Source organism: Betta splendens, chromosome 12 (assembly GCF_900634795.4).
Source record: "Betta splendens chromosome 12, fBetSpl5.4, whole genome shotgun sequence".
Lineage (NCBI taxonomy): Eukaryota > Metazoa > Chordata > Actinopteri > Anabantiformes > Osphronemidae > Betta > Betta splendens.
In genome coordinates this window covers 7,282,638-7,308,917 of record NC_040892.2, presented here as the reverse complement: position 1 = coordinate 7,308,917, position 26,280 = coordinate 7,282,638, and the positions used below count along the sequence as shown (strand labels likewise).

At 41.2% G+C, this 26,280-nt stretch overlaps 1 protein-coding gene across 15 annotated transcripts; it reads left to right on the top strand.

The window, feature by feature from the left end:
• The first annotated feature begins 271 nt into the window (after nt 1-271).
• Nucleotides 272-26,279, top strand: cdk5rap2 (CDK5 regulatory subunit associated protein 2). Of its 15 annotated transcripts, none has more exons than XM_055513500.1 (53): nt 272-490; nt 3,420-3,475; nt 4,448-4,509; nt 5,274-5,384; nt 5,796-5,872; nt 6,004-6,127; nt 6,448-6,626; nt 6,743-6,887; nt 6,962-7,015; nt 8,976-9,161; nt 9,282-9,401; nt 9,481-9,600; nt 9,695-9,787; nt 9,872-10,090; nt 10,207-10,377; nt 10,480-10,590; nt 10,671-10,808; nt 10,904-11,083; nt 11,201-11,395; nt 11,529-11,720; nt 11,836-11,965; nt 12,054-12,190; nt 12,274-12,390; nt 12,541-12,684; nt 12,777-12,889; nt 12,975-13,114; nt 14,639-14,779; nt 14,880-14,980; nt 15,092-15,211; nt 15,715-15,804; nt 15,887-16,071; nt 16,210-16,561; nt 16,663-18,145; nt 18,304-18,411; nt 18,822-18,964; nt 19,092-19,447; nt 19,560-19,792; nt 19,966-20,017; nt 20,699-20,908; nt 21,155-21,321; nt 21,964-22,305; nt 22,419-22,544; nt 22,632-22,745; nt 22,874-23,063; nt 23,585-23,706; nt 23,897-24,106; nt 24,208-24,297; nt 24,375-24,634; nt 24,721-24,870; nt 24,957-25,095; nt 25,186-25,232; nt 25,333-25,387; nt 25,781-26,279. In XM_055513500.1, exons 1-53 carry the CDS (start codon nt 438-440, stop codon nt 25,915-25,917), a joined length of 9,090 nt encoding a protein of 3,029 aa, XP_055369475.1. In that variant the 5' UTR covers nt 272-437; the 3' UTR covers nt 25,918-26,279. The 15 variants fall into 15 exon arrangements, with proteins under 15 accessions (XP_055369475.1, XP_055369474.1, XP_055369473.1 ...); XM_055513499.1 differs by having other exon boundaries at nt 15,712-15,804; XM_055513498.1 differs by having other exon boundaries at nt 15,092-15,235.
• The last annotated feature ends 1 nt before the right edge of the window (nt 26,280 follows it).

The following is a 26,280-nucleotide window of genomic DNA, read 5'->3' as shown; positions in this document are numbered from 1 at the left end:
TTAATCCAACAATACCCATATTTCCTGATTACCCTGAACGTCCACACTGTTTGATTTGGCCTATCGTTTCGCGTCGCTTTCCAGTCAGTTATATAATAGAAATAGTTATAGCTATATGCTAGTTTTTGACATTGCCAAAGTAAAGTAGCACCCTACATCGCACTGAATATGCGATACTCTATTCAAAATAATAATGGCACATGACATGGTTTTATTTTATCAACTACATGAGAATGCCGCAGTAAATTCAAACATTTCCAACGCAGCCTGAAGGCGGCATCAGTTTCCAACGTGCACAATGGTGACGTTTACTACATGATGATGGCGGTAGCCTTGGCTATTTTGAATTCCGTCCCGCTTTTTGAACTTTACGTTATGTCCTGCCGGTAAAATGTCACATTATTCTAGCGACAAGTTGGAGTAAGTCCGCTGGTATTATGGATTCCGTCGTGGGGGACGACCTGACGCTCCCCGTTGACATTAACGGAAGGTAAAACTACCAGCGATAGCTAGCGCGTTAACGCTAGCTTGTCAGAGCTTTGCTGAGGGTTGTAGCTAGCTACCGCTAACAAAACCAATTACAGTCATTGGTTACCGCTACATGGGCCTCGACTATTAACTGGAACAACTCACTCCATTTATCATGTATAAAACTTGTACCATTGGGGGGCAAAGTGAACTACTGTATGTATACTATTAATAACTAGCTACACATAGCTCGCTGTATAGTTTTCTAGCGCCAGATATAACTGTTACGCCTTTTGTTGTTGTTTTCATAGTAACGTCAGTCCATCTGACATTTGGGGGCCCATGCATTACTCTTGTAAGATGATGTTGGAAATTATATATTTTTCGACATTTATACGGACAGGATATGTTTGCTATTAATAAATAGTACATCAAGTGCCCCAGTAGCCAATTCTCATGACCCAAACAATAATCGCTCCTTGAGGAAGAAAGAACAGTAACAGTAAACCCGTTTGGCTTTTATCTCAGGCATATGTTCAAATGATTTGCGTTTTATTGTTATAGTATTGATTTTGCATCAGATCCCTCAAATCAAGGTTTTTAGGCTGCAGACGTTAATGTAGTGTGCCATTTTTATTCGACTGGTTATATAGAAAGTAACAACCATTCAAACTGTCAGAAAGAAGTAACAAACTGTAAGTTACTTTTTATGAAACACGCCATTCTTCTTAACACAGGAGACATAACTTAGACTCTATATGATTATAAAAAAATGACTGCAAACAAATCAAATGGCCGAAATGCACAGGGCGATAGAAACCGAAAGCATGTGATTTATGGATTTGCCGTTTTGTTATCACATTATTTTCGCCTCGCTGGATGTTGCTGTGATATTGTCGCGGTTTGTTGACCTGTCATTCAGTGACAGAAAGCGGAAATTATAGAAGTCAGTTTTTCAGCGGCGTCCAGTGAACTGCGCTGTAGCGGATCCTTAATACAGAATGCAGCGTTAATATGTCACTTTGTGTTTCTTTCCTCTCCGTGACGTGAGAGAAGCGTTTGATTGTGGTAGGTGAATTGTACGTTATTACTGTAGCTCCGCTGCACAGTGCCTTTGTTTGCTGGTGTTTGCTCAAGGTAGCTGGTGTGTAGCTCTTCATGCTCTACTGCAAAGCTAGTTGCAGCATGGCCGTAGTCCCCTTGCTTAGTTCGCTTTTAAATGACCAACAGCAGCTGTTACCAGGTGGTAAGCGCCTCAGTAATATAAGATGTTAGCTGATATGTGTGGTGTAAATTACTTTTAGGTAGTTTTGAAACCTGATTCAATTCTGTCTTCTGGTTTATAAATGTGGCTTTACATTGTTTTTGTTCCTTCTTTTTTTAATGCTGTTTTTTTTATTGACTGCTGTCAGTGATATTGTTTGAGCGCTTCCATGTTTGTCACTAGCAACTGTACTAAGTAAGAAGAAAGAGGAAGTCACTGTTTACAGACGTTGTTTCCACTGAATGCTGGTGAAGTTACTACGACTTCAGCACCAGCAAAACAATGTCAATAGCACGGACACAGAAATGATTAAGCGTAATCTGATTATTTAGGAAACTATTATTTTGGACCATTCTTCTTACCATGGCTCTTTTTATGAACTTCTACTTCACCATTACAACAGGAAGGGGTTCCTTGGCACGTGAAGCGTCAGTGATGCAATAACTGTCATCACATTTTTATCTAACTCGAGTCTTTTAGGTGTTTTTTTGTGAGCTCGCTTATATTCTTGTGTGTGATTGTTTTGTGATTTTATGTTGTCTAGTGTGAAATATCGACAACACTTTTTTATATACAGTATATATTTTGTTTATATTTATGCTGCTTAATGTGGTCAACAGTGGACTGGGTTGTGTCATGAAAGTGTCACAGATGCAGACTGAAATACTGAGATCTGTAAACACAGTGTAAATTTACAGGAACGTTGTTTTCAGGGGCACAGAAAGCCTAGAAAGGATTAAAAAGGATTGAGATGAGGATTATGATAATTGATTTAGTTATATTTATCTGATTAATCTAATTTTTATATACTAAAACACTGAAAAGCTATTTAAAATAAATCTCATGCACATAAGAGATGTGCACAAATCAAGCTTGTCAAAATTATGCTTGAAATCATGCTGTTGGGGATAGCTGAAAAACGCACTTAGAAAGCTGGTTCTCCTGGTCGTTAAAAGTGATATCGAATCAAGGAACGTCGTGGTTCATGTTGATGATTATGCAAAAACTTTATCTCGGATTGAATATTTGCATTAGTGACATTTACATTTAATGACATACATTAACGTCTAATGAACCACATTTGTACATAGTATTCAGACAGTGAAGTCAGTGCAGTCCTGTGTGTGTGTGTGTGTGTGTGTGTGTGTGTGTGTGTGTGTGTGTGTGTGTGTGTGTGTGTGTGTGTGTGTGTGTGTGTGTGTGTGTGTGTGTGTGTGTGTGTGTGTGTGTGTGTGTGTGTGTGTGTGCGTGCGCGCGCCACTGTCCCATCACTGTGTGACGCAAAGATTAGAGTCACAGTAGTCTTCTTGTCAGCTCATGAAAGGCTTCTCCGTCCATTTATTTGTCTGCATTTTGCTCCTCTTGTCTGATCATGAGCACTAGGCTGCCACTGGCACATGGTCATGGTCGCACACACAGAGACAAACCTCTGTCAGAGTGCATGTAAATGAAACAGAGTAATTCTTAAGCTATTTTTGGAGCGTCCTTAGGGCTCAGCAAAACTGGCCAGCGTGAGTAATTCATACAAACTATGCATTCACGTTTCCACTGTGGGATGGAGTAGGGAGCATAACACTGGATGCTACATTTTTTTATGTTAATTGGTGAATATTGTGAAAATGTAACAGAGCTATTCCAGATTTTCATTGTCACAAATGTGCATCACTAAAAATGATTTTGTTCGCAGCTGCAGACTACCCGACTCCATAGATGCGGGAGAATACTCCACAGACAGCATGACAGGTAGTGTGCTTATTTTTAATTCTTTCTCCGTTCCTTTTGTCGCTCAGGTGTGAGTCTCTCCTGTGTATTAATTAATGCCGCTGTTGAATTGTTGCTCTAACCTCCCACAGCTGTGTCTCTACAGCTGTGCCAAGGGATGGGATAGATGATCTTAATGAGCTTCAGTAATTCCATTTCTAATTGACTGCCATACTTCTGTTGTGTGCCAACAGTATACTTGGGGCGAGACCAATACACACAAGTCAATAAACAACTCATTTAGAGATATAGGTCAGCATCTGTGGCTTATTGTCAAGTCAGTAGTATGGACAGACATGCACATGTACCCAGAAAAACAATGTTTCATTAGTCCAATCAATGTCTGTACCCTAGTCATGTTGTAGATCTGAAATCTTAGTGTATAAGGCTCTACGATTTTAATCATAGTATATAGATTACACTCCAAAGGTATATTTTCTGTCTATGCAGTATTTTCTTTAACGACTGCAGCAGTCTTAGATTCTAGATTCAGTATTTAGGAACACATTGCAGTCTGATCAAACAACTTCCTTATGGTTTTGAATTGAAATGTTTACATTGACGATATTACCCTACACATGTGGCAAGAGATCTGACTTTGATAATAAGGTTATCGTCAGAGTGAAGCTAAATGCAGCTCTTCCTGTCAACCACTCAAATTGTGAATCAGAAGGTAGTGTTGTGAAATACGTTGTTGAAGAGTGTTACATGATCAGCTGTGGGCTGCTTTCAACTGGTCTAAACAGGGCAGCTCTCCAGAAGCTGCCTTGCCTCTTATGACTGCTGTGAAAAACAGGACTGCTTCTCTCTCTCTGTTAAATAGAGTCAAAGGAATTTTTGAAATCAGAGAGGATTGGCTTTTCTGGCATGCTGAGCCTGTGCTAAAGGGATTATATTCTATTATTACAGTAGACATATGAATAAGGAAAAACAATAATAATCTTTGTTTTACAGCTCCATTCTTTCCTGAAAAGATGTCCCCTGTCAAAGCTCTCACCATGAAGGACTATGAAAATGTGAGTGATTTGTTAAAAATAAAGGCTTAATTGATGATAAAACCATTTTTAAGGAAATGCATTAAAAATAATTGTTAATTATTGGATTTACATACACTGCTTATTGGTAACAGACACTGTATTTTGTCAGCTGCTTTAAACAGGGTATTACGATTGATTAAACCTGATGCTCAGTCTGTCTAAAACCAAGCCACACTGATCATTTATGGAGCTTTAGTGATGAGGTCTGTGTGTAGGAGTAGGATTGAGGCAGTCTGAAGCTTATATTTCAGAATTTGAGTGGAATGCATCCTAAGATTTCTTGTTTGTGCTCCCTGGCTGGCTTCATGATTAGCGGTTTTAAGAAGGGTCCAGACTTCTACCTCCTCCCTCTGACAGCCTACCCAACCCCCTTTGCCAGATGTATGCTGTTCAGAGCCCGGAGCACAATGATGCACAGTCTACTTCACACACATAAGCACTCAGACACACATACTAGCATGAAGGCCGCCTTTCATTTTAACAATAACCATACACATGGTCCCTTGGCCACGTAAACATGTTGTTATGCCTTTCCACAAAGATAAAGTGCTTCACTGCAGAAATTGTTTGACCCAAAAAACTTGTCCTAAACTTGTTGAACTATCATCTGACATAAGTAAAAAAAAAATTCACTTTTTTTTTTTTTACAAAACCTATATAACATGCAACATTTTCAGCAAAAAGGCATTAGTTTTTGTTCAGCAATTTCTTTTTTTGTTTGTTTTTGTTACATTCATCCACAGCAAATCACAGCTCTGAAGAAGGAGAACTTCAACCTGAAGCTGCGAATTTACTTTATGGAGGAGCGCATGCAGCAGAAATGCGATGACTCTACGGAGGACATATTCAAAACGGTGCTGACTTTACCCAAATAAACACATACATAACCTGCCGTTCTTTGACGCATTTATTTCATATTGCATCTTGTTGCATGAAACTAGCTGAGATCACAGTTCAGACACATCAGCATCTGGGTTTCGTTCAATTAAAGCACACATTTTTATCTTGGAATGTTGACTTTCCATTGTTACCTTATTTGGTGCGAGACGTAAGCACACTGGAATTTTATACTCTCGTTAGGTCTCCATGTGTTTCTTATCTTTTTCTCCTCCACACCGATTTTAAAAATTAATGTGTCAAGTAAAAAAATTACTTTTATGTCCATGCTTTACAATAAAACTTGGGATTTAGTAAAAACTAGTTTGTTAGTGTTGATGTCATGTTTGTGAACCTTGAGCTAAAATAGATTAAATGTTTATTCCTAGAATATTGAGCTGAAGGTTGAGCTGGAATCTATGAAGAGGGAGCTGGCAGAGAAACAGGAGCTGCTCGTGTCAGCGTCGTATGTATAGTTTCCTGTACACTGTGTTTAAGTTCATTGTCAGTAAATTCATGTTTGGTGTCACTTTAGTAAGACATCCTACTGGCCAGTAGGGTGTTTTAAATAATGCTTCTTTGTGAATTATTTTTAAGAAAAGCACTGGAGAGTCTAGCTGGCCGAGAATCGGGAGACCCTCATCGTGTGAGAGAGCATGCTCAGCGAGAGATGGAAGCACTTAGAGATGCATTCAATAAGAGGATAGCTGACCTGGAACAGGTAAACTAACCTTTGCCAAATATTTATTAATTTCCACAATTACGACAATATTTAACTTTTCTACAAGAGCAGGAATTGTTGCCCTAAATGTGTTAATGCAGAACATAAGACAGGGGTGCTGGTTTTCCAACTCTCCCTGCTGATCACCTTGAACAGGTGTGTCAGTTGTCTCATCCAGCTGCTGATTGACTTAACACACCTGATCAAGGTGATCAGCAGGCTCTGGGAAAGGGAGAGTTGGAGTTTGACACCCCTTGACCTAAGACATTTACTCCAATCAGTATTTGAAATTATTTCTAATTTTTGACTTTTAATGACAGTGTCTGCGAACAGCTGAGGAAGAGGTTGAGAAGATGGCAGCCATCGCTGAGCAGGAGAAGCTTAAGAATATTGATATGGGAAAGCAGCTCCAAGTCCTAGATCCTTCAAGTGCCTTCTCCTCTTCACACCTCCCAATCCCAATGTATGACATGCAGAAAGCCCTGCAGGAAAAAGACAAGTAAGGATACAAGAGATAAGCAAATGAAGTTAAACCGTCCATGCATTATGTCAATGTCTTTCAAATTAATAGCGTTTTGCTGCGCTGGGACTCAAACATCCATTGTTTTTTTACAGTATCATTGAGCAGCTTAACATCACTTTAAAGAACCAGGAGGCCATGATCCATCAGAGAAACAATGCAGACCAAATGACAGATGCACCATCAGCGGACTGTGTCAAACTAACTGATCTCCTGTCTAAAAAGGATCAGGAAATTGAGGTGTGGAGTTTTCTTTAAGTTTTTCTAGTTTTTTACTCTTTACTTTTAGTGACTTTTAATTATCCATTCATTAGGCCCTGAGGAATGAGCTCCATGGAGAGAGAGAAAATAAACAACCAGACCATCAGGTTGGTGTTGTAGGGATTTCCTCACTTTGTTATGTCATAAAAATGCCACTGCATGACGACTCCTGGCTAATTTTGATTGGCTTTTTTTTTTTTTTTTTTTCAAATCCATTGTTGAACTAATTTTGTTTTTGCTGTTTTACCCACATAAACATATTGAGAATATTACACAGTTTCTATTTAGGGTAATCCTGTTAAAAATATTGAATTTATGAACATATCTCAAAAATTTAAATTGGTGTGTCCAATTAGTTATGTAACAAATGGTCTCAAAACCCAATATGAAAAACATTATGATTTTGAAGCTTAGTACTGCTTGATAAAAAAATAAATCTGCCCTATAATCTTTTACATAATGGGTCAGCAAACCTAACAGGGTATTATTTTATAGGCATTAAAATTCTACATATAATGCAGGCTGCAACTAATGTGTAGTCGACTTACAGAGTAGGAAAAGTCACCTGGGCAGTGTCCACAGTTTGTCATTAGGTGCTGGCATCTGAACTGGGTCTGAGTGTTAAGACTGGATTATCATGCTATCTGGAAACAGTTCTGTCTAGATTTATTTTTAGCTTCAGCTTTAATAAATGGCACTATAAACAATTTTTGAAGTGTAGGACGACGACAACGATATGAGTGAACACTACCCGACAGGTATAAAAGAATGTTTAACATAAATGCAAAAAAAGCAGATTTTTAGATTTGCTATAGTAGTTCGAGAATCCAAGTTCTCGTCTGAGGAAACATTTTAAATGAATCAGTAATTGAAATGTCTTTATGAGGTCTCTGTCAAAAGTTTTTCTAGAGAGGGTCTGGCACTAACAATAACACAGACCACTGTATTCACCCTACAGGATTTGATCTGATTGAATGTGTAGGGGATAGTGGAATAGAGGCGGGAGCAGGGAGTATTAAAGGATTAGGGCTTATAGTGCTCTGCACTCAGTCATTCTCCTGTGTTTCTCTGGTGACGCTGTAAGAGGAAACGATAGATGGCTCTTCCATGGCTGGCAGGCTGATGAACATTTGGTCACGGGAAAGTCTGTCGCTGAGAGGCTTTTCTGGGTTTGTTTTGAGTGAGTGAGACTGGACAATCTGAGGTGCCATGAAGGACCCGTGTCGCATATGTGGTGTTCGTCTGGTGGGAAGCCAGTGTCGCTGGATCTTTAGCTCATCGGGGAAGAGGAAGCTACAAGTCATTCTGTCCCATGTGCTGGGCTGGGAGTTGACTCGTGATGGCCGTGGAGAGTTCCTCTGTGGAAAATGTGTTTTTCAGTTGGAGAAGGTGATACAGTGCGACATAAACGTCAGCCAGCTACAGGATGAACACAACAATCGGATCCAGAAGCTGCAAGCAGAGAAAGAACACCTGATCCAGTGCATTGCACACATCTACAAAAAAAACAACCCAGGCCTCGACAGGAGTGACAGGGAGAGGAACTGCAAGACTCCCCTCAGATCCTCTGGGTTGAGCAGTCCTGATGACGAGGTTATCAGTCAACTGGCATCTGAGGGACAACAGTATAAAGAGCATAGAGGCAGCCATGTGGGAAACCACATGAGAAGGTGTGTTAGTTTGGACAGAATTGCTAGTGGAGCGGGGGTGTTGCCAGGGTGCTCAGGCCTCAAGAGACTTGGCTCAGCAGCTGGACTTGATGGCTCTGTAAAGAGCTTTGGTCTCCGAGGCACACGTCACCGTTCACAGAGTATGTACCTTGACCTTGTTCAACGCAAGGGCACACCGCTAAAATCTGGATTTAAAGGTTGCTCCACATCACTGCAGTCCTTGAATCGAGACCTTTCTTCAGACCTCCCCTCAGACCCTCCGTCCAAACTAAGGTTCAGAGGGACCAGGTTGACTGTCCGACGTGTTACCACTGACGACCCAGGAGGAAAGGCTCAAGCCAGAGCATTACTTTATAGCTCTCCAGGTCAACCCTCTGTGATCTCTGATCTGATTCAGCTCCTGCGCTGCATCTCAAGGCAGCAAGTGTCTCGCCCTGAAGGAAGCCACATCCCAGTCCTGAACAGGCCAGGCACTGCTTTCCTCACCTCTCATGCTAGGCGCAAAAACAGAGAGGCAAAATGGAAATCTTTGCATAATCTTACAGAGGAGTTTGATGATGAATACACCCCTGTCAAATTGGAGGTAGTGCATTTCAATAATCCTGGCTAGAAAAAATGCTTTAGGATTGGTAATGAGCTGGTTTACTTCCTATTACCATAGTATTAATACATTTTCTGTGTGTGTTTTATTTGTTTTGTTCAGAAGAGTGAAATTAATCAGTTGGAGTCCTGCAATAAGCTGCTGACTGAAGAGCTCACACAGGCAAAAAGCACTAATGAGAACCTGACGAGAACAGTGGAGGACATCAAGAATCAAATTAAGGTACATTGAGAGACATATTTGTTTAAAAATTTGATTAAAAGCTTTCATTGTGTAATATATCCTTTTCTATTACTAACAGACCCTGTCACTGAATTTGGAAGAAAAGGAGGATGAACTCAACTCTGAAAGAAGAAATGCTCTGAAAAGAGACAAAACTATCCAGGGACTGACTCAGGTTCTCAAAGAAAAGGAAAAAGAGGTATGTTAAATACTATTTTATGTTTGGGATAAATATATGTATTTATATTAATGATTTGGTTGTTATTATTATTATTATCATTATTATTGCATAGATTGCAGAGTTGTGCCATGAAATTGAGGACAGGGATGACGCGTTGACCAAGGCTAGAGAGGCAGCACATAAAGCCCAATTGCAGAAATACCAGGTAAATTTTGCACATGGTTATAGTAATCCAAACCTTAACTGTTGAGTGATGTAAGCTCATTAAGATTGTTGGTAAATACTGTAGGGAGTAGAAGAGCACCAGAACTTATTAATGGCAAAGCAAACAGAGCTAGCACAACTCCAGGGGGAACACCATGCCAAGTTGCTTGAAGTCCAAAAGTTACAGCGTGCTCTGGACAGGACAGAGCAGGAGCTGACTGACTTGCAGCAGGCAAAGGACCAGCTAGAGATGGACCTTGAGGATCTGCAACAACAGAAGAAGAAGGGAGACAAGGCCCTCAATGTAAGACAATAGAGGTTTTTATTGAATTATTATTTTCTATAAAACATATGTATATTCCAAAACAGTTGTGTTCTCAGCGGTTACCCGTTACTGAGTTCTATGAGATCGCCTTTTAGGATCTGAACAATCAGCTGAAGAAGCTGAGCAGTGAGATTGGGGAGAGAGAGAATGCTCTGGAACAACAGTACCAGGAGACGCTTGACGAAACCAAAAGAAAATTGCAGGCACATGAAGTCACCATACAACGACTCACATCTACGCTAGCTGATAGAGAACAGCAGCTACAGGTGACACAACTTGATGGAATTTAGACAACTGTAGCAATTTTTGTGTGTATATTCTGTAAATGTCTAATGTGAAAACTGAGCTGAATATAATGTTTTCTTTAGGAATACATAAACATGATCAGAGACTTTGAGCAAAGCAAAAGCCCAGGAGGAAATGATACCATGCTCTCCAAGCTGCGGCAAAGGCTGAAAGAAAAAGAGAAGGCTCTGGAGGTGTGTATACTTTCACTGTGGTCACCTCATCACAGTGATTAAACCTTGATTCTGACATGCATTATTATGATCTTTCACAGCAAGCGCTGGATGAGAAATTTGCTGCCATTGAGGAGAAAGACAATGAGATACATCAGCTACAGTTGGCACTAAGGGAAAAGGAAAGAGACATGGATAGGCTCAATAATTTGCTTTCTCACAACGAAGAAACCATTAATGTAAGTAGCTACCAATATTTTTACATCAATCAAAGTAAAAAATCAGTCCATTGCTGGGTTTGTGAGATTTGGCTTAATTTTAATGCTTCTTATAGAGTTTTGACAGTCTGATAAAAGAAAAGGATGTGGAGCTACAGCATCTTGCAAATACCCTAAAAAATCTACAGAGGGCCAAGCAAGACGTGGAGGATAACCTTAACAGATCACTGAGGGAGAAGGACGCCATCATCAGCCAGCTGCAGCTCTCCCTGGAGGGCAAGACAAAAGACATGGAGGTTAGTTGACATTCATCTTTATACTCTGTTTTGTAGTAACAAAATTGTTTTTGATTTACACAAACTATTTAGAGAGGTTATGTAGGTTAACTTTTGAACAATCAACTTTTTTTGTAGGAAATAACTAAATCGATGTTAAGCCAGTCACAGACTCATGTAAATGACCTGGCAGAACAAATGGGTCAAAGGTTAAAGGTCACTGAGGCTATGTTGGCTGAAGCTGTTAAAGCCAGGGAAAGGCTAATTGCTGACAATGAGGGTGCTGTGGAAGGACTGTTGGCCACAATTAGTAGCAAGGACCAACTTCTCAAGGTAAGCATTGAATTATGAAAGTTTTGTTTCATATGTGTTGAGAAATTACATTTGCAAAATATAGCATCTACACAAATAAGTGGTCTCTATGAACCTGTCTTCATTTTGATGATTCGTGTAATGTCCTTTTTAGGAATCTGCTGAGCACTACAATCGCATGTTGTCTGAACGTTCTCAGGAGATTCAGGAACTGAAGAAGCAGTTGTCTGACAGGCAACAGCAGCTTTACGCCACTGAGACCCAAAGCTCCACTGCTGCTCAAGAGAGTTATTTAGAGACTGCAGAGCTCAAAGCTTTGCTTGCTGAAAAGGACAGCCTCATCAATGTAATTTCCTCTGACATACTTCAGTCACTTAACTGTACAATGTGCATGACCTTGTTTTCACAAGGTATCGTGTGTTGGTTGAGTGTGATAATTTGTTACCTTTCTTAATCTGTAGAAACTTCTGCATCGTGGTCAGGAAAGAGACCAATTTCTGGCAGAGATGAGACAAAAAGGGGAGTCGGATCATGTGTTGGAGCTGAGACAAACTATTCAGATTATGCAGGAGAAGCTGGACGAGCGGGAAGGTGATACCTTTAAACCTTTTAAAGTGCACATTAAGGATGTATAGACACACACCGGTTCTCATTTTATCTTGATTTGTTGGTACTACAGCTGAGCTGTCCAGAAGAAACAGTGAGGGAAGTGTTGAGAACATTCCAATTACCAAGAAAACTGTTATTCTAAAGAAGGAACTAGCACAAAAAACTGAGGCCCTGAACAAAGCCCTGAAGAGGGAGAATGAACTTAAGGTCAGTTGGCTGTAAACACTTATTTATGATGTGTTAATTGTTGTTTTTTGTGTTATAGCATATATTTTTGTTTCTTGTCCCAGATTTCATTGGCAGAGCTACAGTCATTGCTGTCTGAACTGGAGGGTCGCAATGAAGGTCATGCTGCCAATATTGAGTCGTTGACTTCTACTCTAAAGACCAAGGATGAGATTATCAATGTAAGGCCCCCACCCCCCATAGACAGGCTCAGACTCATTTAGTACAACACACGGTGGCTTTAAATAAGGAGATTTTCTTCTAATTGCATTTGAACGCGGTGCCAGCTTCTCCAGCCTTCTGACTTCTCATGTTTGTTCTACATTGTATAGAGTCTTCACCAACGCCTTGGTCAGCGAGGTGACGGTCCGGCTGATCATACACAGGATCGAGTCATTGGTCCTGGCATGGAGAGATCACCTCCGGGGCTCCCACAAAGAGAGAAAACCATGATTGGTGGAGACAGCCAACAAGAAGTAAATCAAGCATTTGCCATGTAGATATAATATATAACTCATTTACACAGGAAACTAAGGCTGCTTTCCCCTCATTTTGTGTTTTTGTTAAGGCTTTACCCAAACTCCTAGCTTTGCAACAGGAGCATGATGCTCTGAACAAAGCCCTGAGAGCTGAACAACAGCTCTACTCTAGCTTGGTCAGGACTGTGAAGGAGCAGGACAGGTAGGAATAACATTCACAACTGTTGAAACTATTAATCATTACTGAGGAAACGTTAACACTGAGTATATGCATGTGTGTTTTGCAGTGCCAAGCGTCTCCATGCTCTGCAGCTGGAACTGACAGCAGTGCAGCTCCTCAGGCAGCATCTAGAGGAGAGTGTCAGAACTAATGAGGAGCTAAGGGAAGACTTGGAAAGAGAGATACACAGAGCCAAACTCAGAGAAGGTGCAGTGCAAACACACATGGTATTAGATGGCAATGAGTGAGAATAAAATGGCATGTGTTCATTACTGAAGTTAAAGTGATACTGAAAGGCAAGTTATAAATATTTTACATTTTATTAGTAAAAATGTGCAACAACGTTGATGGTCTATGTGCAGAGAAAACAAGGAAAACAAAAGTAATGTGTTGTGTCTATAAATGGTCATGTCCTACAACACCCAGAATGCATTGCACTCTGACAAATCACCTAAGCTGCAGTGATTGGACCTAAACACCCCTTGGGGCCTTGGGTCAACCCCCATTAAAAGTTCCTTTAAGAGTTGAGAAATTGTAGCTCAGAAAGATGCCCACCCATAGCTATCATGCTAGGGAGCACAAACCCACCTGTCGTCTTTGTCTAGTGTTTTCTCCACTAATATCTGTGTTGACAACCTCACATCCCTCTTTATTACTTTAATCTACATGTACACCTGGTCCCTTCACTCATCTTTGTTTAATTTCTGTTCTATACATCATCACCTCATTTGCTTGTCTTTGTCCACTCTAGGATTCATATCTGTTCTTTGTCTTTTTTAAATGTATGTCTTTCTGTTCTTTACACAAGTGAATAAAAGCTCTTGTTGGTCTGTCTTCCTCACACTTTTTAACTGCTTATTTCAACTGTTCCATTAAAAGATTTGTCTGTTCGTTCATTGCATCACCTCTCTAACGCCTCTGTGATTACTAATGCAACGATCTAACCATCTGTCGCATTAAATATATTAGATTGTATAAGCATGGCATTGCGTAACAATTTCAAATAAGACACTGAAATTGGAAAGAACGCTAAATATATTCCTACTGCTGTGCATATATAATTACTCATAACTTTAGACATTTTAAAAGGTCCTGCTCTATGACATCACATCAATGTCATGATGATGTGAGGACATGTCCCTCAGACTAATTAAAAGTATCTGTGTATATTCAGGTAGTTGTATTAGCAAAAATGATTTGTGTATCTATGCATGTGTACTTGTCTGTGCATGCTCATCCAGTGTCCCTACACAAAAACAGCCAGGTGTAGAAATAGGTCAGCTGTAAGTAACAAACCCATGACTCGCTTTCACTCAGAAAGCAAAGTAAATGTAGCTACAGCAGTTACTTTGACAGAAATAAATAACAATACATTTTTATATTAATATGTAAACCTATTTTGAGTTATTGTATAGATTTATTTTTGTATTTTCTATTTGACTTTTTTTTACTTTAGTTAACTGATTTAGTTAATCTCGAATTGACTTTACTCTAATAGACTAATTGGGAAAACTTTCAAAGCATGTTGAGATGCACAACAGCTCAATATTAAAGTTTATGTTTTTTATTTTGGTATTAAATTTAATGATATCATGGTTTCAGTGTTGCCATACAATGACTTGTATGTTATTCAGTGTAATTGTCATAACACCTACACATTCAATACCACTGTATCGTTGTTAGATTGTGCATGAATGCCCTTGATACTTGAGTAATTAACCGTGTCTGTAGGTATGGACCTCATTGATCCTAAAGAACTTGAGAGCTTGAGGCATCAGCTCGAAGATGCACAGCGCTGGAATGCTTCTCTGCAGGCTCGCCTAGGAGCCATCCAGAACCGTGGAGGTGGAGTTGGTGGAGCCAATGATGGTGGTAAGACCAAGAACTATTCCCCTTGATTTTACATACCCAAGTGCCTAGGGAATTTTTAAGTTGTACATCTTTTTACTCTCAATATCTTTTTGTTTTCTAGGTGACACTTTGAGTTTTATTGGCGATCAGACGTCCTACATGAGTATCTGTGTAGGAGAGGGGCATGATGACAGCTTGTCTCCACAAGAGCTCAAAGACAAGGTAACCCTTTTCCCATAAAAACAAATATATATATATATATATGACTTTATCCAGCTGCTGTAGTCGGTCAATAAAATACTTGGTTAAAAGATAATGTTGGCTGGGCCTTAGGTGCTGGAGCTGCAGGACTGTGTCAGCAAATTGCAGACTTCAAACACTGAGCTTCAGACCCGATTGTCACAAATGGAGAAGTCAGAGCGTGATGCTTGTAGCCAGGAAGATGAAACAAAGGTCAGCAGTAACCTTTGTAAACAGGTCAGACATTTCAAAAGACACATGCAAAAATATATATATATATATTTTTTTTTGTTTAATGGACAAATCTTTGTACACTGTCTTCGCATCTATATAATAGTTGATGATTTTTGTCTAAGTCTCTGTCTAACATCCACCTTTTTAGCTCCTTTATAACTTTTGACCTACATCTTAACCTCTGCTCTGTCCAGCCTTTTACTAATGTCTCTTTACTATGTGAAGCTCTATTTCTCTAACAAATATGTTTCTATCTGTAGTAGAATATACCCTCTTTTCCTATCCTTCACTTTCCCTAATCAGTCCTTTTTATTTTTTTTATGTGTCTCCCATGAAATGGTCTCTTTTCACCATGCCACATTAGACACATCATGCCATTCTGATGTTGCTGTGCAGTGTTTTATGGATTCTGTTGCCTCATTAAGTTTTCTTTTACAAAACCATGTATGTCATACTCGCCTCCCATCCCATTACTCTAGCAGCTAGAGGAGATGCATCCGACACAGCCTTTGGCTCAAAGTAACAAATCGCACCATTCCAGCGAGGATAAAGAGACCCAGACAGACATCAAGGTACGAAACACAGGCATTTAAACCTTTTAAACATTGCAAGTAAAAAAGAATGACATTTCACATGTAAACTGAACATTTTTAGATCATGTCTGGAAAGCCGATGGGTGATGAAAGCATAGACAGTGGCCTTGGCCAGAGTAGAGAGCATGCTCACTCTAGCAACACTTTGGACACTGGAGAGGGAGACTCTAAAAAGAAAAATGAAGATCTGATGGCACTTAAATCACTGCTGACTGACTGGGGGGTCACATCAGTCTTGCACCTTAGGTAGGTGTTTAGATCCATCTCCCCATTTACTATATACTCTTTACTCATTTACTATATACTCTTTGAGTATATACTCAAAAAGTCCTTTGAGTATATACTCAAAGAGTCAGTAAACTAATTTCATGTTTATTATTGTAGAGAGCGGCTCCTCAGACTTAGATCAGATAATGTGGAGCTACAAGGTTTCCTGAAAGAACAACAATCCATGGAGCCTAAAGAAAAAGCAAGCACAGACGCCTCAGGAAACAGCAGTGATGAGCAGGCTGAAAGGAAACAGAGTGTGGAAAAACTGCAGGCTGATTCCAAAGGTCACTCTAAGCTGTTGAGGGGAAAGCAAGAGAAGGATCTAAAGAACTCCAAAGAGGGGTCAGATGAAGACATCACAGTTACCACCCAGTTAATTGTCAGCACTGCAGAGGCGATGCAGAGTTCACAAACCGAAGGCCATACACACAGCAGGAGTATAAAGCGGCATGTTGCAAAACATGGGGTATGTTTTGTAGTAGAACAGTAACTACAATACAGAACAGAAATAAAATTGTCTATTACTGTTTTTAATATCCATCTTTCTATTTTTTTTGTCACTTGTAGGCTGGTGCCAAATCTCGCCTTCCCATCCCTGTGAGACTGAGAACAGAAGCTAGCAATGATGGCAGCACATATTCTGTAAACTCTGATCATCTGCAAACTGACACACTTCAGCCCCCTGCCAATATTGTCTATGGATCTGAACATGAGATGCATGCGGACTGTGACTCTCCTACGTTACTGCAGGAAAACACTTCCCCTTCCCCTGGACACCGTAGCTTCAGCCCAGTAGGGTCTGACAAGGGCTCCGATAATGGAAACACAATGGATCATTCCCACACCAATTCTGCTCTTTTCACTCAGTTGGAACTCCTCCACCAGGAGTGCCAGGAGAAAGAGGCCCTGATCGCCAAGCTCAGTGAGCAGCTTGCTGACTGGGAGGAGCTCCATTCACAACTTCAAATAAAGGAACAACAATATGTGGATGCTCTACAGGCTGCAGAATCCACAATTGCTTACCTGACTGCATGTAATCTGGACAGCCAGCTAGGGTCAGATTCGGGCTCGGTGGATTCCAATGCTGCTCTAAGTAGCAGATGTTTGGAGCTGCAGAAAGCACTACAGGAGAAGGAGGAGCTTAACAACCAGCTTTTAGAGCTTCTAAATATGGCGGAGCAAGCCATCTTCTCCTTCAACATCCAGGAAAAGAATCCAAAATTCAGTGATCTTTGCTCAAAGATAGACCAAGGCTTACAGCATGTCTCATCAAACAGAGACAGCTCAAAAAGTGCTTTAGGTAGCACAGGTGAGTCCACGCAGGAGTTACGACAAAGTGCGGACACTTTACAAGACACACTTTTAGAGCACAATAGTCCCAATGCAAAGCTGCAAGAAAAGCGGAGAGCTACCAATAACAACGGTAGCCAAGATGGAAAACATTTACAGCACATAGCAGAAAATGATGACAGTAGAGCAAAGGGAAGTTCTGATAATTGTAGTATAAATCAGGAGATGACAAATGTTTTGATGAACTGCCTTAATGCAGCAGAGTCTGCTGTTGCTTCTCTCGCAGCTCATTGTTCAAGCACTGGCTTCTTGCCCTCTGCTAGATCATTCAAGTTCAGCCCCGACCTGCAAATGAATTTAGATAAACTGCAGAATGCCCTGCAAGAGAGGCAAGAAATGGAAGAATCTACACATCCAACCTCTAAATCCAGCAGCAGCAAGTCAACTTCTTCAGATGTGTCAAAGGGACAACCTCACCAGGAGCTTCATCAAAATGTTTGTCTCATCTATATACTCTTCAATAAACTTTCCCAGAGGATATCTGAACTGCAGGCTTCCTTACAAGAAGAAAGGGATCGTAGAGAGCAAACAGAGGCTCCTTGGACAGTGCAGGATGGAAAGGCATTACCCCCAATTGTTCAGGCCCAACTAGAGACGCTTCATAAAGCTCTGAGAGAGAAGAAGAAGGCATGTAAAAGCCTGGAGGAGAAACTGGCCACTGCTCTTACCAACACATCCTCCCCTGAAACTGCACAGAAAGGTAAAACAACACAATTCAGTTTGCTTCATTAAATCTGCAAACATATTAAGAGTGACTTTAAGTTATCATTGCATTAACCCTGACCGACCAGTACCATGGAAAGGAGACTGTGTACACGGTAAATGATTTCTTCCTAACCCAACATATATTACCTCCAGTGCCAGCTCTGGAGCAGGATGACAAAGGCGTGCAGGTGGATTTTCAGGACCTGGGTTACGAAACCAGTGGCAAGAGTGAGAACGATAGGGAAGAGAGCAGTAGCACAGGTAGACGTCCTTCGGATGGACTCTGCATGTCAGTCTGCTGAGTGGACACTAATCTCAAATTTGGATAGATACTGTCTTTATATTTGCATGAGAACTGAACAAAGGCAATTGTAACTGTGTGATTTTCAGTAATGGTGTGTTTTTCACAACCTCGATGTCTCTTCACTTGTTTTAACCAGGGATTTCTCACCACTATCAGATTTGACTGGGCTGTCATTATTCCACATTGCAAAAATCTTGCATGATTCTTCTGACTTGGGAATGTCCTTCCATCACGCTCGGAACCTTTCTTTCTTGTCTAATTTTACAATTCAGCTCTATCTCAAATTATTCTTTTTTCAGTGGCACCATATTTTCTTATGTTTTTTTTGTTCCATATTTGAGTGTTTCCATGTTCCCTGTGTTGACAGATTTAGAGGTTGGTGTAAACCCGAGTTGCAGTGCCTCCAGTCTGCCCTCCTTGCTGAAACAGGCCAACTTCTCTTCTACTGAAAACCTGGACTCAACCTCCAGCACCCCATACCCTAGTTCCCCAGCTCGAAGCTCAGCCAAGGTATTCACCCTATTGTTGTACTAAACCCCTCCTGTTATGAGTAAATTTTTAACAGATGTTTTAACAGCAGGTCTGTTGAATTTTGGAGTATTTGATATTTAGCAATTAACCTATTATATTTTAACAGAGTCTGAAGGGCCTGCAGGCCTTGGATGAGTATGGTGTTTCTGAGGACCCTCTGCAGCTTCAGGCACAAGTCAGAGAGCTGAAGGTCCAACTAGAGAACCAGACTAAAAGCATTCTTCAAATGCAAAGTCTTCTACAAAGGAACTCCCTGTCCAGTGACCTTGCTGTCAATGATGACCACAGCCAGGAGAAAAATCATAGAAGTGGGCAGCTAACAGAGAAAAAGGAAAGGGAGAAGCAGGCAAAGACGGATAAAGCCAGTTTGTTGAGCATAGACCTGGAAAGAGAGAGGCCACTGAACAGAAGCCTGAGTGATCAGCTGCAACAGACACGGAGCCGCTCTGCATCCCCTGCCAGGTTTTTTCCAGTGCACTATTAATAAACTGCTACTTAGGGTGTAAATCCTGCACAGTCATTTTGTAAATTAAGACCTTATTCATGTGGTCACTTTGCCCTGTTTCCTGTACAGACTGGACTCCCTGGTGCAGTCACAGGCCAGGGAGCTGTCACAACTCAGACAACAGATCAAGGAGAGCCGCCGACTGGGTGCCCTGCATCGTCTGCAACTAGATGAGCTTGGCAGGGCCTTCAAGGATCTGCTGCAGGCCAGTCAAGTGGACTGCTACATGGGGGAGGTGGTCAAAGAGCAGCTGGACAAAAGCCTGAACCTCCTGGACCGGCTGGAGGGACGGCTGGACAAAGGTAGCTACTGTTTTGATGGTGTTTGTGTCAGAATTATCACAAAGTTTCAAAAATGCTGTCAAGTATTTTATTTCATTAGATTTCTTTAAACATGTCCTCGCTTTTTTTGTATTTGGAGAAATAAGAGATCAGTTATTCATAAAAGGTTCATACTCTTGACTGTGTCTTTCTAGGAGAGTCTCATCTAGACAACGAGGAAGTGACTTCTCTCGAACTTTCTCACAGGTAGGTTTAAAACTTTGCTTTGTCTTTAATTCAACATATTACACATGAAAATCTAAAATAAAAAGAATCTAAACATTACAGATGGAGCAGCCTAGAATTGCTGCCATCTCACTGATTACACTACACTGACACTTTTTATCATATACACTATAGAACAGAACCTAAAGAATGTCTTTGACATGAGAAAGTGTATGTATTGTACACTCTTTTCCTATTACATACATTTCATTAAATGTGCAAAAAGTGAATTGTGTGAGTTGCAGGCATCCTAACCCATTTTTGCTGAGCACTGGATTTTAAGGTGGTTGGCTGAATTGATATATTTTCTTCTCATGACCCTTTAAAACCCCCACCCTCTCCAATCATCACCCAGTCAATTGCCTTATAACCCCCAAGCTCTGTGTGTGATTGGTTTTGAACAGCACCCTGCTGTTGACCTAATTTTTCAGTGTCAACAAAAACATTAAGGTCACTGCCCCTATTTGGGGCATTGGTGTTTTTTTTTTCCTTGTACAAAAACCTAGCATAATATCTGTCGGGCCAAAAATGTATTATGCTACAATTTAAAACAAAATTAACTTTGCTGGTGAATGTAAACGTCAATGACTTTTCAGACAACTTTGGATTTCTCCAATACTGATTGTGATCTGGGTTAATCCATATTGTCACTGATGCGGACAGTCTTCAGGCGATTCAGCAGGGATCACAGTCTCTGCTGTCCTATGAGGAGAGCATAAGAGATCCTCCTGACAGCCCGGCAAGAATCCAGCTGGAGTTAGATAATCTGCGTTTGGAGCTAGAGGGCGAGAGAGAGCTGCTTCAGCAGCACGTCAGTGTCCTCATCCAGCATAATCTCACCCTGGTTGAATGCTCCAGGGAGCAGCTGGACCTGTGAGTGGGTTTTATCCAGACAGCATGATGTTTGCTATGAACCTCCCTGAAATTTCCCGGCTGTGTGTTTCCACTCAAAGTTAGAAATCTTCTTTTAAAACAAAGAAGATTTAGATTTTTTTTTTCTTGAGCTTCAATTTTTTTCTGAGTGCAGTTTCTTATGTTTTTTTTTTTTTTTTTTTGGTTTTGGTTTAGTTCCAATCCACCAGCTGCTATGTGAAACATTCCTCTTCCTTACTTTTCCAGGTTAGCTAATGAGCTGCAAGAGAAAAACCTTCTTATTCAGAGACTGCGGAGTCAGATCAAAGGTCTAAGTCCTAGCAGCCACCACAGCTCCCACTCTGATCTGGACCAATCGGACAGAAGCTCCTCTTCCTGCTACTCAGCCACACAAGGTCGCAATCTGCCTCAGGGTAAGCATCCCCAGATCTTTTTTACACTCCAACACAAATGAAAGAATGTCTAAGTCAAAGTCTAGTCTAAAGGGATCCCAGATCCTGGAATGATTCACTTGTAGTGTACTAGATTAAGAAGTTGGTGTGTTTCAATAATTGTATGTATATTTCCCAGTAGTATCTCATTGAGCAGCTGTACACGGTCCCTGTCAGTCAGTCATAGCCTGTAACAGCACTTATTTTCCACTCAGATCCATTGTACAGACACGAGGCAGACTCGAGCACAATACACATCAGCCAAGGGCAGAGCAGGTGTCCAGTTTCAATCGAGCTTCATGTAAAGTTGCATTATTCAGTGCCACCCGAACCTTCGGTTCACTCTTCAGAATGTTTCCCACTGGAAAAGAGACACCCCATGTTATTAAAAACCAAGTGAGGCATGTGGATTCATGTGAGAGGTCCAGTGCAGTGCCTCAGTGCGACAATATTTTGTACTTAATTTGACACTGCATTGTTGCATCTTGCTCGAGCTACTTGTGTTTGCACATAACCTGCTAAGACCATTTTTAATTTAGGAAGTTATCAGATAGCTACCTAGAGTTAAATGTCTGTATTTTGTATTCCCTTGTTGTATCAACCTTTTCTTGGCTGCTTCTTTAGGCCAGCGGCGCCTCTCTAACTGGACGGAAACGCCTGCCTCACCTGTAAGAGGAGCTAAGGAAGAAGGAGGGTCCGGTCACAGGGACGATGCAAGCAGACTGCAGGGCCTGCAGAGGGAGAACGGACGACTATACGCACAGCTTAAGAGCAGTGAGGAGCTCAACGCCACCCTGCGAAGTGAACTAGACCTGCATCACTCTATTATGGCTCAGAACAGCACCCACTATGAGGAAAAGGATCAAAGCCATGACCAGGACAAGTCAGTCCCTCATTTGGAAGCACATAAGCGAGATATCAGCTCACAGAATCTCTCTACAGAACAACCACACACTGTAAATTCAGGTAGGTGAATAGTCTATAACCATATCGGTTTAGATTTGTCTCTGTATTTTAGTGTGCTGTCATTTTTAGCAATGAAAATTACCTTAAAGTTCAACTATTTCTGTGTTGTACAGACCTTTTAGCGGAACATCTACAGGAGATCCGAGCATTGCGACAACGCCTGGAGGAGAGCATCCGCACCAACGACCGTCTCAGAGAGCAGCTGGAAAAGAAACTGGCTGAGGTGGAGAAAGACCCAGGTACACACTGTCCTGTTCTCACCTTGTAAGTGTTTCTGTTTGGTAACTGCACACAACATGTAAAAATATATTTTCATAATTGAGCAGCTACCAACATCTTCATTCATGGCAATGAGGAGCAGGGCCAGCTGGCCAATGAAGTGCGATTCCTCTGGGAACAAAACCAAGCTTTGAAGGAACAGTTCAACTTGGGGTCCAGAGGTGAATTACAACAAAATACTATATTGTAGTATTGTGTCCTTTACAGCATACAGCATTCAAACTGCATATAAACATCTGTCACCAAGATGGTCCTCGACACTAACTTAACCTGTTTTTTATTCCATCAGATAAGCAGAAGGAGAACGAGAAGCTACGGGAGACTTTGGCCAGGAGAACGGCCAAATTGGAGCAGAGCCGCAAAGACTGTGAAGACCTGAGGCAGGAAAACAGACAACTGTTGGAGAGGCTGGAGCACTGCAGCCAGGAAAACTCCCAACTCCAGGATTCACTGCACTACAGCAAAGAGGAGCTGCACAGGTACGCTGGTAAACACACAGGTCATAGCAATTCGAGGACGCTCATCTAATGTATGCACCACTAGTATTTTACTCCATGCAACTTGAAACTTCAGTGGGCTGCTAATCGATTGTGAAGAGTCATTACTATAACCATTATTCTATGATATTAGTACAACAGAGAAACATGATAGTCTTTTACTTGAAGGCTCTGCTGGAGTTAGATAATCTGCATGTACAGACCACTACAATAGTATGTGACCTCTTGCCCTGATTCTTACTCGCACAGTTGAGTGAGGCTGATACCTGAAACCTGGAGTCTAGTTTATGGTCAGATCACTTATCCTCTCGCTTTTCTTATGTTTGTTACATTTGTTATTTATCTATTTTCACAAAAAAATACTCTCACTGTAAGATGAAGAAAACTATAAAGGAGAAGCAAATGTGGAAAATGCAGATATGTTGTGATTATGACAGTGGATTCTTAAAATGCAGTGTCCTTACCAGATAAGTCTCTCTCTTCCCCCTTCTGGGTGTCTCCAGGTTGCAGTGTGAGGTGAAGCTCCAAAGGCAGCAGCTGTCAGACTCCCAGCATCTTCTTCAGTCATTGCGAGTAGAACTACAAGTGTACGAAAAGATGAAGACTGAGGTTCATAAACACAGTGGTACGCAGTGGTTTTTTAAAAATAAATTTTATATTGTTGGTGCACACTAGGTAAGCAGCTGCTGTGAATAATGATTGCATCCCAACATTATGGCTAGAATTTGCAGTGTTACATTGAAACATGCAGCCCTCAAGCCTTAGTTTGCTTCCTGTAAGAATAATGAAATTATGTATCCATTACCTGTGAATAGAATCCACTGAGACTATCAAGGAGCCCTTCCCAGTCTCCGTGGGCTCTGTGGACCTTGGTGAGCTGCTGTCAGAGATCAGACACCTAAGGCTGCAACTAGAGAGAAGCATCCAGACCAACACAGCTCTGCGACAAAAGCTGGAAGAGCAGCTGCTCAGAGGAGCCAGCCACTCTGAAACTATCAACATTAACTACCTGCTCTCGTCTCCAGGTAAACACAAGGAATTAACACCAATTTTTACACATGCACAGGCAGGTAAACACACACAGAAGCAAGCCAGATCACGATTTACGTATTTACAATTGTTCTAGATGAAGGCGGCAGATCACCTGGTCGAGAGGGCTGTGATCCACTCCGCCACTCCCAGCAGTGTCACAGCGAACACATTAGCATCCGCCAAGGTGAGTTGAGTTTTTAATCAGGCGTTTTGTACAATACAGACATGATGGACATTCTGGGCATCCTTCGTGGTTTGCAGATGAAAAACGTCGGCATCATACAGAAGTGGAAAGTGGCTCAGTCAGCAGCAGCTCTAGTGAGAGTGTCTCTGGCACTCCCTCCCGTCTCGTGCCAGGCCACCGCATGTGGGCTAATCGCAATGGACGCCATATTCTGGGTCTAATTGAGGACTACAACGCCCTACGCAAACAGATCTCAGAGGGACGCAAACTGTCACGTTGCATGGACGCACAACTGCAGGACTGTCTACACACACTCGGATTGCATGGCTCCGACAAGGTCCCAACAAATTTACTCTTGCAGATGTTTTAGCAGCATTAAATATGGTCAGCATAGTCCATGTCATTGTTTTTGCATCTTCGTAGGTGTTGGATCTGCAGCATTTGAAGAGCCTGTCCGGCAACATGAACACAATGCAGCAGGTGTTAGAGGAAGCTGGTCGGCTGCTAAAACTGGTGTGGAGAGTCTCTTTGCCAGCTGGCACCATAGCAGGGGACACCAGCAACAATGAGCAGGTACAATGAGGCATGAAAAAGAAAAACTGTATCTACACTATCCAATGACCTATCAACAGAGCAAATCTGTTTATCCCCCAAATCAGGATGAGCTGCTGAAAAGCGAGATAGCCAGACTGAAAAGCAGGCTGTCACAGCAGGAGAGGATGCTGAGTGGAGCTGTTAAACGCCTCCGCACCACCAACCAGCTCAAAGAGGGAATGGAGAGGGTCATCATTGACCAGCGTATGTTTGTTTGATTTTAATCCTACAGCTTCTCAAAACAACTCTTGTATACAGAGACACTTACCAAAACCTATGTCCCATTTTATGTAGTGTGTCTAACTCATGGAGTTCTGAAGAAAGCCAGAGGGAACTTAGAGGTGAGTGTAACCCATTAGCCAATAGAACAATTAAAATGTACAATTTTATTCAGTAAATTACGCTAATTGTCCTTCTATCCTCTCTGTGGAATAATGATAGACAAATTACTGCACCTTCTTTGGCCTGAAAGGCCTGTCTGGAGGACCAGACGAAGGTTAGTGTGGTTGAGGTGCAGGCTTAAAGAGTGATCTGATGCATGAGGTTCATAAAGCAGTGTTGCTCTGGTTTTAGCTGTTGCATGAAGCATATAATATGCATATCCTACAGCATGAGCACAGGTCAAAGTGGATCCAGATTTTGTTCAACTTTATTTCTGCATATAGGAAATTTTCTTTTTACTTTAAAAAGACTTTTGAGAGGATTCTCATCTCGGGTTTCAGCACTGATCCGTTAAGGATCTGTGATGCATGTGTTTGCTGACTGTTATATACTCTGGTAAAATATAAGCGCCGTGTTTTGTTTCCAGCCCCAGCTGCATGTCACCGTTAACACTAAGGTTTGTCCAGCTGAATGACTGTGACAGTATCCTGGTCCTTTTCTGTTTCAGGAGATCCCAGTCAGTGGCCAGTAGAGGACACTACAGGACCTCAGCAGATAAGTGCTCCTGCTTGTCTGCGTGCAGGCAAAAGCTCAGAGTCCTTGGAGGACCACAACAGTGAAACGTCCTTGCATTGCAGCTACTAAATCTGTCAACGTCCCAACTAGCTTTGATCAAGTAGCTCTGTAATGTGCATCCTGCCTTTTTGTCCTGCTGTATAACTGACACCTTAATTTCCTGATTTAAAAGCCTTTCTCCTATAATTGCACAAAAACTGCCTATAAATTAATTTTAGGTACTGAAAACTTGTTTTAAAACATGACTTTGTAAATAGTCATTGCTGCAGAAATTTTAGTATTAGTATTTTCCTTTATATGCTGAAAATGTATTTTATTACTCGCTCATTGTTTTTAACTGTCATGTTCTGTATATACGAAGGTTCAGAGTGATCGTGTCATCAAAGAATTATGTGCAAATGCAGTAAAAGAAAGTTTAACAGTGGAAACTAT

What these genes read in the sequence shown, in the direction of transcription:
- cdk5rap2 (XM_055513497.1), top strand. Translation starts at nt 438, where the DNA reads ATGGATTCCGTCGTGGGGGACGACCTGACGCTCCCCGTTGACATTAAC. An exon ending in AAAAGGATCAGGAAATTGAG is followed by an intron (nt 6,888 to 6,961) that starts GTGTGGAGTTTT and finishes TCCATTCATTAG; the next exon opens with GCCCTGAGGAATGAGCTCCA. An exon ending in TGGTGGAGCCAATGATGGTG is followed by an intron (nt 14,780 to 14,879) that starts GTAAGACCAAGA and finishes TTTGTTTTCTAG; the next exon opens with GTGACACTTTGAGTTTTATT.